This window comes from Phoenix dactylifera, chromosome 8 (assembly GCF_009389715.1).
Source record: "Phoenix dactylifera cultivar Barhee BC4 chromosome 8, palm_55x_up_171113_PBpolish2nd_filt_p, whole genome shotgun sequence".
In the NCBI taxonomy this organism is placed as follows: domain Eukaryota; kingdom Viridiplantae; phylum Streptophyta; class Magnoliopsida; order Arecales; family Arecaceae; genus Phoenix; species Phoenix dactylifera.
In genome coordinates, this window is record NC_052399.1 from 23,516,150 (window position 1) to 23,530,703 (window position 14,554).

At 40.0% G+C, this 14,554-nt stretch overlaps 1 protein-coding gene across 1 annotated transcript in view; it reads left to right on the forward strand.

Moving 5' to 3' along the window:
* LOC103697534 (DNA repair protein RadA) overlaps window positions 1-14,554 on the forward strand; it is a 57,530-nt gene that overhangs the window by 37,586 nt on the left and 5,390 nt on the right. The window contains 2 exon segments of the mRNA XM_039129310.1: window positions 736-897; window positions 7,349-7,426. Of these exon segments, the coding sequence (XP_038985238.1) occupies window positions 736-897; window positions 7,349-7,426 (240 nt within the window).

Below are 14,554 nucleotides of genomic sequence, written 5' to 3' on the forward strand. Positions count from 1 at the left end.
GGAACCTTCAAATGTTATTCTGCATAAAGGGATGGAAGAACCCAAATGAGCCAAGTCATATTTATTGACAGGCCAAAAGAAATTAAAAGAGGGCAACTATACTGAGCTTCAAGTATCATGTGCTAGGATGTACCTGCTGTACCGGTGGTTGGTTGGTACTTAGTATGCAACATAAGGTAGCTGGCGTTACCTTTGCTATGCCAGCATCAGCTACCATACTATACCTAAGTATGGTAAGTTATGTATTGATATCTACTGGTACCTGACTATTATGGGTATTGTTGCCGATACTTTGGACCTTGCCGGTAATAATGTCTTATTGCTGTTTTAAATCAAGAGCAGCTGCAGCATTTTGCTGGGCAACATGGAAGATTTATACTGTTAGGTTATCTTAAATCTTCGAATTTTCTAGCAGATATCCTAGAGATTTGAAACCCTTTGTCAATATTGCTTACATTATGCCAAGTCAGAAATTTGCTTATGTCTTATATGACCTTATCTAGCCTAAAGGACTCAAGCCATCCCATCAGTTATGTAATTTAAGAAAAAAACATCAATGATTTCTACTACTTTTTTCTGTTTGAGTTTTCTGGCTAAGCCTTTCACATGAGGCTATGTCATTATCTTGTTTTGATTTTAGACTGACTTGTTTTCTCACAACTGCAAATACTCTAGCAAATCATTCAAGCAACAACAGTTATATAAGAACTCATTGTGCATTTTTCTGCAAATCAGCTTGGGGTGTTTGAAATGTCTGAGTCTGGTCTGCAAGCTGTCTCAAATCCCAGTGAAATGTTCTTAAGCGAGCATAACTCTGATTCTGATTCTGAGATCTTAGCTGGCCTTGCAGTTGCCGTGATTGTAGATGGTTCTCGAACTTTTCTTATTGAAATTCAGGTATTTCTTTTATTACCATGATTTTCTCCCGGAAAAACTGAAATTTATATCCCATGATTGTGTCCTGTATAGGATATTTCTTTTTAGTTTAGTATTTCATCAAGATTTTAAAATATCCAAAAATAGTGTAGCTCATCTGTGTAGGTGTTGAAATTATTTTGTTTTTTATATGCAGCCTTACCCATCCAAGTGCTTGTTGTTTAAATGAACTTTTTGCCTTTTGATGAATTCTATCTTTGAAATATGAGGTAGACTTTATCATTGGTTGTTACTTTAGCAGTCATACTATCCTGTAACTTGATTTACATTATGTGCTGCTAGTTATAAAGGTTACTGGAATTATGAAATATTTTATTGCATTTTTAGATCTGGTAAGCTAATTTGTCTTGTCATGACCGCAGATCCTTCCTTCTATAAGAGCCACTCTATCTAATGAACTGGTTTAGCTCGAAGTAGGATAATGGCGATACTTCATTGCCATCTAAATTAAGATATTTGTTAAAATTTTTTATCGTAAATCTGTTTCTTCTCCAGCATACTCTTTCACAAGTAGGGTATGCTGAACGGACCGGTTCCGGTCGGTTCAGCCCGTACCAAACCGGTGCCAATAGGCACCGGTCCGGTACATCATATAAAATCGGTTCCATATCGGCACCGGTCCGGTACATCATATAAAATCGGTTCCGTACGTGAATCGGTGCGTAGGTACATCATATAAAATTGGTTCCGTACGTGAACCGGTGCGTACTGGCTTGGTACGCCCGGTTCGCACCGGTACAGGGGCAAAACTTTTCTCCCGCATGCTGTGGCCTTTTTGACCGCAACGCAAGAGCTTTTCTCCTGCGGCCGACAACGTGTGGCCATAATGGCCATGCGCGGTGTTCCTTTCGGCCACAACGCGAAGTGTTGTGGCCGAAAGTGGCACAACCACGCATTTTTCCGACAACGCGTCTGGCTATCGATTTAAATCAGCAAATGGCCTCTCCCTGCTCAGCTATAAAAGTTGAATGAGGAGCAGAGGCGAGGCAAGGAAACTTAGGAAAGGGAAGGAAACTACTAGGGAAGGGAAAAAAAGGGAAGGGATTAGCCAAAAAGTTGATGAAGGCAAGAAAGGGTAGGGATCAGCCCAAAAAATATTGAGGAAGGGAAGGGAATGGTAGGGATCCAACAGGGATCCTGTAGAGCCTGCATGAAAAATATTGAGGAGATGAGAGAGCGTCATTTTTCTTCCAAAAAAAATCTAGCAAAGGCTAATTAAGGTGTGGTTTCTTTTCCCTATCAAAATTGAAAAATAAATTGATGTCCTCATAGGAATGGAGCCATCAAGGAGAGGGCAACCCCCAGAGCGTGATATTGGCTGGGAGCATGGGAAGCTTCATGAACGATACCAGTCGGATGTTTGCCAGTCCGGAGTGGCAGCAAAGTAGATATGCTCGGGCTGACACTGAAGAGAGCAAGGTGGAAACTATGTTACAAGGCAGTCATTCAGGCAGCGGGCCACTGCGATAGTCAAGACTATCAAATCATTATATGAAGTGTTGCGGGCTATGGATAGCGAGAGGTACCCCCAGATGAATTTTCTGTATCATATGATGGAGAAGGCAAAGGTTCAGATCATGAAATTAGATCCAGACCATGCCTAGGAGTACATCAACATTATTGAACGGCGGCGAGGAGCCCAAATGGGTAGAAATTTGCATCTAGCAGGTAAGTGATAACATCTTTAATTATACTGATGGATGTATTTGTATAATTATTCTAAGATGGTCTCGTCTATGTGCAGCATATTCCAGTACGAGAGTCGAATTGGTATGGATGATGAACTTCTAGATGCTCTGTGTAATGTTATTTACAAGATGGAGCCTGATCCAGAAGTCGCCGCATCATGTATAGAAGAGATATGTATGATTTAGTAGCATGTGTAAGTATATCGAATCTTCTATTATTAACATAGTACAGCACGCTTCTTTTTCACAGACCAAATTATTTAGAGGGCAGCTATAGCTTTGGACAACGACTAGCTGTCGTGAGCAAGACAACTATGAATCCACGTACAATACAAATCAGCAAGACATTTTTGCAGCTGAATTATCAACTATGAGGCCATCATATATGTAATAATATTCAATATTTTTGCAGCTAAATGGTGGATTCATTTTGGCGGATCCGCAAAAAATCTTAAGCGGATAGCTATTCGGATCCTCTTCCAAACGGTCTTCTTGAGTGACTGTGAGCGCAACTGGTCTGCTTTTGCCCTCATCCACAGCAAACAGAGGAACCGTTTGACACAAAAGCGCCTCAACGACTTTGTTTATGTGCACTATAATCTGTGGTTGAGGTTAAAATGCATTTAGGAGGACGTGGAGCTTAAGTATTCAGATCCCATCTATAGTACTTTCACAAATGAAGACGATTTTATGCTCGGCTAGCTTGTGGGCCAACAGCAAGAGCCCGAGCTTGACGAGCCAGGATCGCCTCCATAACCAGCTGGCTTCATAACCAGCGAGGCTAGGATCGATCCACAGCAATAGGCTGAGCGCAACATTCCACGCACTCCCACAGCTGATCAGCTGCAGCCAGAGGAGAGCCAGTCACCACATGACTGGTACGATATACCCTCTCAGAGAGATGATTGAGAGATACTCAGACGAGGACGCTCTGGTACCTAGTCGACTCGTTCAAGAGGCCATCAATCCTAGCAAACAAGAAAAGAAAAGAAAAAGGCCCCAATGGAGAGTGTCGAGGAGATCTGGACCACCAGCGATGAAGGTTCTGGTGGTGATGGATCTGCTAGCCATGAAGAAAGTGGAGAACAATATGGTACTACTTATGAGACACAGCCGGAGGTAGATCTTCGATACAGCAGTGAGTCTCAGTTTACGCAGGCTACACAAGATAAGGACCAGGGTAGGCCATCCGATAGGCCCCGATCGGATATCATTGCATATTGAAGACGGGCTTCTCGAGGTTGTTCAGGAGGACAGGATACAGCTACAGATGACCTCGCATGTGGAGTAGAATCCATAGATGTATCAAGTTTCGAGTCTTACTATTATCCGCGGCCTCAACCAGCCTTTGGATATGGTGCATCAGAGTCATCTTCCAGTGGCTACTATCCTGCGCAGCCCGGAGGGTCTTACAGGTCGGATTTTGATGTCGGCATATTCTGATAGGCTCCTCCACAGCCATATTATCAACAATATGACACCTCTTAGAGTCAGAGCTTCAGCGAGAGATCTGAGAGTTCTTATGACCGGACGCGCATTCCTCGGAAATTGAGCATTCAAGACTACAACGTCGCTTGGTTAGAGGGATGAGTTGATCTGCCTTCTTATTATGCTAATGATCCAGATATTGACGAGAAGCATCGCCACTCGATCCGATTTTAGATATCCGAGAGTGTTTTAAATTTATGTAATTGATTGTATCTTAATTTGAAGATATTTTATGTTCTTCATCTCATGATTTGAATCATTCGGAAGTAATAAGATGCATCATTTAGTTTAAACCTTAAACCTAAACATAGAAACATCAAAAAAAGATCCAAAAGTGAGAGAACTCCAAAAAAAAAATGACGTCGAGGCCGAAATCCGACCGAACCAGCCCCACCAGTATGGTATCGGTTTGGCTCGGTTCGGTACCGGTACTGAACCGGTACCGGCGCCCACTGGTATGCCGGTACGGGGGACCTTGTTCACAAGTTAGTCCATATGCATGTCATATTTATTTATTTGAGAGAATTATTAAACACGTATGGGGAAGAGTCATATTACAGTCAATTGGTTGGAATGGGCGAAATACCATTCCAGCTTAGGCGAGTCCCCTGTATTTCAAAAGAGTGAACAAAATTCCAGTTAGATGAATCATGGAAATTTCAATGCCCATGGTACCCACTTCTTCCTACTATAGTCCTATTTGCATATAACCCTCTCAGAGCACCCCTGGCCAATCGAAATCATGAGCGGAGAGAACCCATTCTCTCTCTCTCCATCACAACTCTATCAGTGGCTAGGCCATGGGGTGGCCAAGATGGTATCATGAAAGGTCTACAAGGTTGGCAGCAAGGCTGTATGGAAGAAGTCCATCCCAAGGTTGGCAGCAAGGCTGTATGGAAGAAGTCCATCATCATGGGACAGTAGTGCTAGCCATTGAAGTTCTCCGGCCAGATTTTGTATGACTAAGGGGAATTAGGTACCTGTGTTGCCTCTGAAGGCTGCGGATGAAGGTGGCAATCGAGGTGTGGGTTATGTTGCAAAGGCTTGAGATACGTTTTTGTTGTGTGCCCTTTGGTTTTGTATGACGGTGGATGGAGGAGAGTATAGAAGAGGGCTTGTGAGTTCCTCTCCATCCAAATCTAACAACAATTTTAATATATTCTTGGTTTTCATAAATGAAAATTATTTGGTGTTTCAAATATCAGTGGAGTGCAAGTCCTCCATGGTTCCAATTGCAGGAAATACCTGCAATCAAAATCGTTGTGGCTGTGCAATTTGAATGTGAACAGAAATTCTGGTGCATAGGACTGGTAAAATTGCAAATGACAGGTGAGCTTAATACCCAGGACTGGAAACTTTGGGGCATGAGACTAGTAATATTGATTCACAATACCTCTGTTTTTTGGGAATTAGACTGGTTAATTTGGCAGCACAGTTGTAACTCCAGGGCTGAGGATTGATAAACTTGACACCCTTGACTGGTAAAAGCAGAGCAAAAGGACCAATAAGTTTGGTTGTCATTATCCAAAATGTTGGTTCTGAGGACTGGTAGCATTGGGTAAGTGACTAGTAAGCTCGTACTACCTAGGTCTTGTAACTTTGGAGCATGAGACTGCTAATTATCGTTCCAATACTGTTATCTTTGGGACATTAAACTAGTAAAATTTGTACCCTTGACTAGTAAAATTAGACCAAAGAGTGGTAAACCTCATATCCAAGACTAAAAACTTTGGCCTTACTTTAGGAATAAGGCTATTTTGGGAACAAGGTTTGGGTATCCATTTTGTTCACTCTTGAAACACAGGGGAGTTTGCTTAAGCTAGAATGGGATTTGATCTATTCCAGCCCATTGACTGTAATATGACTCTCCCTGTTCATATTTTAGTAATTCTCCCTTATGAATTTACATTCTTTATAGTATGTCTTACTTGTGTAGTTTTATGTTGTTTTTTCACATTTAGATCTAATTGTATACAGTAATAAACCTTGAAGTTCTTGAGGAGTCTTTCGTAGGATTAAACCCCTTCTCTTTGTCCTCCAATTGCATGATAGTGTCTTGCTAAAAATATTTAATTTTGCAGAAAAAATATACTTTGGATATCAATGGACAACTTGATGGTTCGATTTTTTGTTGGATACTTGTTTTATGTATCCTAGCTCCTGGATATATCTCTGGGGACAAGGGTGTGGGAAATACTTCTCTTTTAATTTAATAAATGCTAATGTTTTAACATTTATCATAATGGTGGTAAATCTTAAATTTTGCAATATTGATATTTGTAAGTGGTGGTATGAGGTTGGTGCATTCCAAAGACTCTCTCTCTCTCTCTCTCTCTCTCTCTGCTCTGTGAGAAAGGATCTTAGAAATGCACCAACCTCAGAATGTATAAATTATCTCAAAATAGGCACCATAATTACTGTTTTTGGTGAATAACAAGTCAAGGACACACATATTCTTCCCAGACACTAATGATGAGAGTGACCTGCACATGTAGTATAAATCTTCCCCGCTGAATAAACTTCCATTAGAGATTTACCATGGAGAGGGCACTACCAAGGTTTTTAACTTCAATATTTTTGTTTAAATCATTTTCTCTAGTTGCAAGCTTTATCAAACGTTGCAAAAGAAAATGTATTTAAACTGCTAAATGCATATATATATATATATATATTCATATATATATATATATATATATATTCATATATATATATATATATATATTCATATATATATATATATATATATATTCATATATATATATATATATATATATATGAACAATAACATTTGGCTCCTGTCTTCTCTTTCTGGGTAAGAATCCTGAACAGAAATTTGCAATGTTACTGCTCTCCATTATGCAGAATAAACTATATAGAGACTCAAATGATATGCTGTTATTTTTCATATAAAATTCCAAGAGAACCCTGAATGATAGGTGAATTTATTTTCAGCATATGAGACCATAATAAAAAAAAATAGAAAAATTATAAGAAAGTTCGAGCTAAAAAGAACAATGTTTGCAGACTCATGATTTCAAGTCTTCCATAATCTGGATGCATCAACCTGGCCTTGTTGCCTCAGATCGGCAAGTGATATCAGCATTTAAGCTATATCTTAGAAGTGTTTTAGCTGTGTTTTAGTAATTTTCTGTATACTAAGTGTCAGTGGTTGATTAGTTGCTGCACTAACATTTGAAGCTTCTTCCAATATTCCTTTGTTAAACATTTCTTTGCAGGCATTATGTGTATCTGGCTCATCAGTTGCAAGGCATGTTAATGGGTTACGAGAAAGCAGAGCTGACATGATAATTTCTGTAAGTAACTGGATAATGAATGTTTTGAAAACATGTATGCTCCTCTGATTGTGTTCAATCTTGCTGTCATAGCTGATAATTTCTAGATTAATCAAACATTAGAACGCTCTGGCTTAAGCTGAAAAAATGACACAGATGCCTGGTATGAGATTCAGGGCAATTCCTCCCTAGGTTTGTTGACAAGATGGTGACTAGCAGTCTTCACATCATAATTAATGATGTTATTACCTATAAAGCTACAAATGGATTAAGATGTTTTGAACATATAAACTGGCACCTTTCACTGGTTGCTGGATTTATTAATCTACCTTATGTTGAAATTTATCTAAGAAATGTTGTTTTGCCTAATAAAACAGTGACTGCTGATCCAAATATTGATGGGAGTCGAGAGTAATGTGTTTGACAATGATGGTGACAGAGGAAGTTTTTATTAGCAATAGCTAATGTGAAAGTGAGGATGGAGATCCCATTAGAGATCTGTTCAGTGGAGGTCCCTGAACAACAATTGTGAAGGCCTGCTAATAGGGTTCCTGTGCAGTGAAGGTGGATCTGGTGGCCACAACCATGGAGGGGAGTTTCTGTTGGAGTATTTCAAAATTCCAAGCCTATCCTTCTTTTGTTTTTTGTCCTTTTGTCTTGTGTACTTTCTTTAGTCCCACATTGAAAAGAGATGAAACTCAAATGGTCTTTATATATTCTTCAACCTTTTAACCTGGTGAAGCAAAAAAAGTAAGTAGCCCATGCGCGCACGAGCCCATTGGAGGTCCAAAGCAAAATTGGCAGATCCGATCCGAAAACGTGTTAACCGGGCGCGTCATGCTCAATCATCACGCGCAGAGGGGACCCCTGTTGGGTACCCGGGGACTTGCGGTCCCGATCCCCGGCCCAATCATCCGAAGGTTGAAGATGGTGTTGGCGGATTGCCTTGGGACCGACTTGATGTAGGTAACGTACTCCTTCTTATTGCCGTGGAATCCTTATCCTAACTCTCAAGGATGATGAGTGTGGCAAGGTGAGATTCAAATATAAATGGGGATGGATTGAAGAACTCTCTCTATTCCAAAAGGCAATGGATTACAAGGCTAGAAAATAAAGAAAATGAATGCTGGAAACAAGAGCAGAAAAATAATCTAACAAAGGGACATGATGATCCCGATGCTAGCCCAATCTATCGAGGGTTGAATCCCTACGATAGCCCAAGGCCTTTCGGCCGAATTCCCCTATGGGATCAAAGATCAAAAGATCAATATTGATTAACTTCGCAAAAGATGATTACAAAGTGCCTAATGGCACCCTTAAATAGGCAAATGCTAAGTGCTGAAATTTCAGCTTATGAGTGGGCTTAATTCGAATTCAAATTCGAAATTAGTAGGAACTAATTCGAATTTGAATTTGAATTCCAACCTTTCCTTAATCGGCCAAGAGTGGCCTTTATTTGAATTCAAAATTTGAATTCAAATTACTCAAGCAAACTATCCTTATTTGGCCTCTAATCAGCCATATTTGAATTCAAACTCATTTGAATGGGTGGGCGCCCAATCAATTTGGGAATGTGCAGATTTGGGCTGGTTGCACCTTCCATGCTGCTTCCGCCAAGTGTCCGTGGTCCCTTGCCATGTGTCGCCCTTTGGTGAAGGTGTCTGTTCACAAGGATCAATGATGTGGCGTGCTTCTTTCTCCCACGGATCGAAGACATGGCAGCGTGCTGCCCCTTCATTTGGCGGCCTGATGCATCTTGGCCGCCCATGTCCATGCTTGCCGGTTAGCCATGGGAGAGCCGGTTTGGACTCCCCCGTTGATTAGGCATGAACTCTTTCTTGCTTTGGCCGAACCTTCTTGGTTGGGCTGCTGCCATGTGGCTCGGCCAGCTGGGTTTGGCCGAGTGTGTGCTTGGGCTTGGGTTCGGCCTGGTGCGTGCGCGTAGGGGCGCGCACGGCTGAATGGGCGCGCGCTGGGGCGCGCGCTGCGGGGCGTGTGCGCGCAGGGGCGCGCACGGCTGAATGGGCGCGCGCTGCTGGGCGTGTGCGCGCAAGGGCGCGCACGGCGGAATGGGCGCGCGCAGGGGCGCGCACGGCTGAATGGGCGCGCGCAGGGGCGTGCGCAGAGCCGCGTGCTGCTGGTGCGCGCGCGGTTGTCCGTGCGCTGCTGGTGCGCGCGCGGTTGGCTGCGCGTAGGCTGTGGGCGCGCGCGGTTGGCCGCGCGTTGCTGGTGCGCACGCAGAGGTCTGCGCGCGGGCAGTGGTGCGCGCGGAGGGCCGCGCGCTGGCTGGTGCACGCAGAGGGTTGCGCTTTGCCGGTTGAGCGCGCGCGGAGGTCCACGTGCGGGCTGGTGCGCACGCTGTCGGGCGCGCGCTGACTGATGCGTGCGCAGAGGGCTGCGCACAGGTTGTGGCACGCGCGGAGGGCCGCCCGTGTGCGGTCGTGGCTGAGGGACCCGAACCTCGCATGGGCGCTGCGGAGGGCCTGTGCGGGGTTGGGTCGGCTGCTGCAATGGTTGGCCAAGGTTCGGCCAAGCCTCCAAGCAATGGAATTGGCCTTGAGCGAAGTTGGCCTGGCTTGTCTTGGCTGAAATTTGGCTTGGCGGAGCGGGGTTCGCAACAACCCCCCCTGCGCGGGTGCGGGAGTTGGGTTTGAGCCTGGCTTGTTTTTGCCGTTTGTTTTTTTTGAATTTAAATTTTAACCGTTTTTTGTTTTGTCTCTTGGTAAAATATCGTGTCCTTTAAATAAACGCCTCTTTCTTCTCTTTTTAAACCCTATCAAATCCGAGGATTAACACAAGAAAAATCTCATCTTCTCCTTTTCATACTCTCTGTTTTCTGTGTTTCTGAGGGATTCTAGACTATTCGCTAGTGTCACTTTATCTGCAAGTGTACGCTTGGAGTGACCCGGTTGTTATATCCTGGAGGATAGGCCGCCATTACCTGCTACACCGAGATTCATTCTCCAAGGGGCGTGATCTATTCTTAAGAACAGTGAAATCACGCCTCAACCGATAAGTTCTTTCTTCTTTCCTTCTGTTCTTTTAATAACATTCTTAAGAATAGATCACTATGGATTTTGCTATGATTACTGCTAGATCAATTCCTGATACTTCTAAAATTGAGAGTTTCAATATCATGCATTTTAAGAGATGGCAAGAGCGTGTTTATTCTGCATTGGATATGCTTAATTTGCTCAGTATTTAAATCAGTCAACCGATAGAAGGATCTGAAGATTTTGACACTAAACTTAAAAGAGTGGGAACATGGAAATAAAGTCTATAGGCACACAATTCTGAGTACACTGTCAAATGAACTTTTTGATGTCTACTGTTCATACAAAAAAGCTGCAGATATTTGGAAGAATCTGAATAAAAAATGTGTTAGAAGATGTTGGAGTACAAAAATATGCTATAAAAAATTTTCTGCACTTTCAAATGTTCGAGGATAGGGATGTGTCATCCCAAATCCATGATTCCATAGGTTGGTCACTGATCTTAAAAATGAAGACATAATAGTGTAAGAGGTTTTTCTAGCCGGCTGTTTGATTGAAAAATTACCCGAGTCTTGGAAAGATTATAAAAACAGCATGAAGCACAAAAGGAAACACGAGTCTTGAAGATGTTATTGTTCATATTAGAATTAAAGAACAAAATCGTGTCAGAGACTGAGAACAATTGGCCAAGGAAATGTCTTCCAAAGCAAATGTAATAGTCAGGAAACCAGGTGGGTCTCGTTCAAGGCCCAAGAAGCCTTATCTCAAAAATGATAAGAAACCTAAGTTCCAAGGTCCTAATTTTAAAAGAAAAAGAACTTGTTTTGTTTGTGGAAAATCTGGACACCATGCTCATCAATGCAGGTTTAGAAAAAGGAATGATATATCTGCTAAACTAAATGCTAACTTGGTGGAGATAGATATTATTGCAGCAGTTGTGTCTGAAACCAATATGGTTATGGGAGCAAAGGACTGGATGGTAAACTCTGGGGCTTCCAGACATATTTGTGGCAATAAGAGTGCATTTACTTCCTACACTCCATTGAATGAAGGCGAAGAACAAGTATTCATGGGTGATTCGAGACCCTCGCCAGTGGTTGGCAAAGAAAAAGTTCTTTCTCTAAATGATGTGCTGCATGTTCCTAATTTCGGTTGTAACCTGGTGTCTGTTTCTTTATTAGGAAAGGCTGGAGTTAAGGTTTATTTTGAGTCTGATAAAATTGTAACGACTAAGAACAATGTTTTCATTGGGAAAAGTTATTGTAACCAAGTTTATTTGTCTTAAATGTAACCGAAACTATAAACGAAAATGCATCTTTATCTTCTGCTTATTTGATTGATTCTGTTGATGTATGGCATGGTAGATTAGGACATGTTAATTTTTTTTACATCAAGAAAATGAAAGACCTAGGCTTGTTAAATAACATTACCTTTGGAAATGTGAATGATAAATGTGAAGTGTGTGTGGAGTCTAAATCTACTAAAAAGAGTTATAAGTCAATAGAAAGAGAAACTGAATTGCTTGAATTAATTCATTCTGATTTAGGAGATTTAAAAAACACTCCAACTAGAGGAGGAAAAAGATTTTACATAACCTTTATTGATGATTATTCTAAATACACTAAGGTATATCTACTTAGGACTAAAGATGAAACTTTTGAAAAATTTCAGCAATATGTTACTGAAGTAGAAAATAAATTTGATAAGAAGATTAAAAGAATAAGGACTGATAGAGGAGAAGAATATGAGTATAATCTCTTCAATAAATTTTGTGAAGATAAAGGTATAATTCATGAGATTATCCTACTATATTCTTCCGAATCTAATGAAGTTGCTGAAAATAAAAATAGAACTCTAAAAGAAATGATGAATGCTATGTTAATAAGCTCAAGAGTACCTCTTTATTTGTGAGGGAAAACTATTCTCTCTGCTTGTCACATTCAAAATAGAATATCTTATAAGAAATCTGGTAAAACACCCTATGAGTTATAGGAAGGGCATGTGCCTAACCTTACTTATCTAAAAGTGTGGGGGTGTTTGGCCAAAGTTCTATTACCTGAACCAAGGAAAAGAAAGTTGGAACCTAAAACTTTTGATTGCTTATTTATTTGTTATGCATTAAATAGTGCTGCTTATAGATTTATGGTACTAAAATGTGAATCTAATATCATGGAGCCCAACACTATAGTAGAATCTAAAAATGCTGATTTCTTTGAACATATCTTTCCTATGAAACTAGGTAAAGAAAAAATTGACTCTCTGCCTCATAATAAACAAGAAAAGGAGACACATGAAAATTATGAAGTTGATTTAAGAAGTAAAAGAATTAGAAAAGAGAAAAATTTTGGAAATGACTTTTACACTTTTCTTGTTGATAATGAACCTCAAACTTATAAAGAAGCAATAACTTCCGTTGATGCACCTTTTTGGAAGGAGGCTATTAATAATGAAATAGAGTCTATTATGTCTAATCATACTTGGACCTTAGTTGATTTGCCTTCAGGTGCTAAAACAATTGGTTGTAAATGGATTTTTAAAAGAAAGTTAAAACTTGATAATTCAATTGATAAGTTTAAAGCAAGGTTAGTAGCGAAAGGATACTCACAAAGAAAAGATATTGATTATTTTGACACCTTTGCACCAGTTTCTAGAATTTCATTTATTAGAATCTCATTGCATTAGCATCCATTCATAAATTGGTAATTCACCAAATGGATGTGAAAACTGCATTTTTGAATGGAGACTTAGATGAAGAAATTTACATGGAACAACCAGAAGGTTGTGTTGTTTGTGGTAATGAGCACAAAGTTTGTAATTTAGTAAAATCCTTATATGGATTAAAACAAGCGCCTAAACAATGGCATTAAAAATTTGATAAAGTATTGGTATCTAATGGCTTTCTAATTAATGAGGCTGATCAGTGTGTTTATAGTAAGGTTATTAATAATGTTGTTGTGATCATATGCTTATTTGTTGATGATATGCTTATTATGAAAACTGATTTAAATATTATTAGAGATACTAAGAAATTTTTGGCTTCTAATTTTGATATGAAAGATATGGGTGAAGCTGATGTAATTCTTGGAATTAAAATAACAAGAAGTTCTAATGGACTTATGTTATCACAAAAACGCTATATTGAGAAAATTTAAAAAAAATTTGAGCATTATGATAGTAAACCTATGTCTACTCCATATGATGCTAGTATACATTTAAAGAAAAATAAAGAAAATGGTATTTTACAAATAGAATATGCTCGCATCATTGGTAGTTTAATGTTTTTAGTTAACTGCACTTGTCCTGATATTTCTTATGCAATATGAAGATTGAGTAGGTATACTCATAATGCTAGTAAGAATCATTGAAGTGTTGTTCATAGAGTATTAAGGTACTTGAAAGGAACCATTAATTATGGTTTGTTATAGCGTGGATTTCCAATTATACTGAAAGGGTATAGTGATGCAAATTGGATCTCTGATTCAGATGAGATGAAATCCATGAGTGAATATATCCTTACTCTTGGTGGGGGTGCAGTATCTTGGAAATCATCTAAGCAAACGTGCATCGCTCACTCTATGATAGAGTCCGAGTTTATTGCCTTAGAAAAGGCAGGTTCTGAAGCTGAGTGGCTTAGAAATCTTGTGGGGAATATTCCATTATGTAATAGACCAATACCTTCTGTGTCTATTCTTTGTGATAGCCAAGCTGTTATATATCGAGTTAAGAATAAAGTTTATAATGGAAAGAATAGATACATTAGATTGAGATATAATATTGTAAGGTAGCTACTTGATGATGGGATTATATCTCTTGATTTTGTTAAGTCAGAGTTGAATTTGATCGATCCTCTGACAAAACCACTAGGTAGAAAACTAGTGAGTGAAACATCGAGGGGGATGGAACTAATGCCTATATCGAAGCCAATAACAATAGAAACCCAACATGTGTGATTGGAGATCCCATGAAGTATGTTCATATGGGTAATAACAAGTCGCTAGTTAACTGTGAGTACACTATCATATTTAATTTTGAGAATCCCTTCCTATGGTGTAGATAGTGCAAACTGCAGTATATGAGGATGAGGTAAAACTCTTAAGAGATACCATAGTCCTTTAGGATGGTGTGTCTACCTGCAGTACACACTTGATGGATCCGT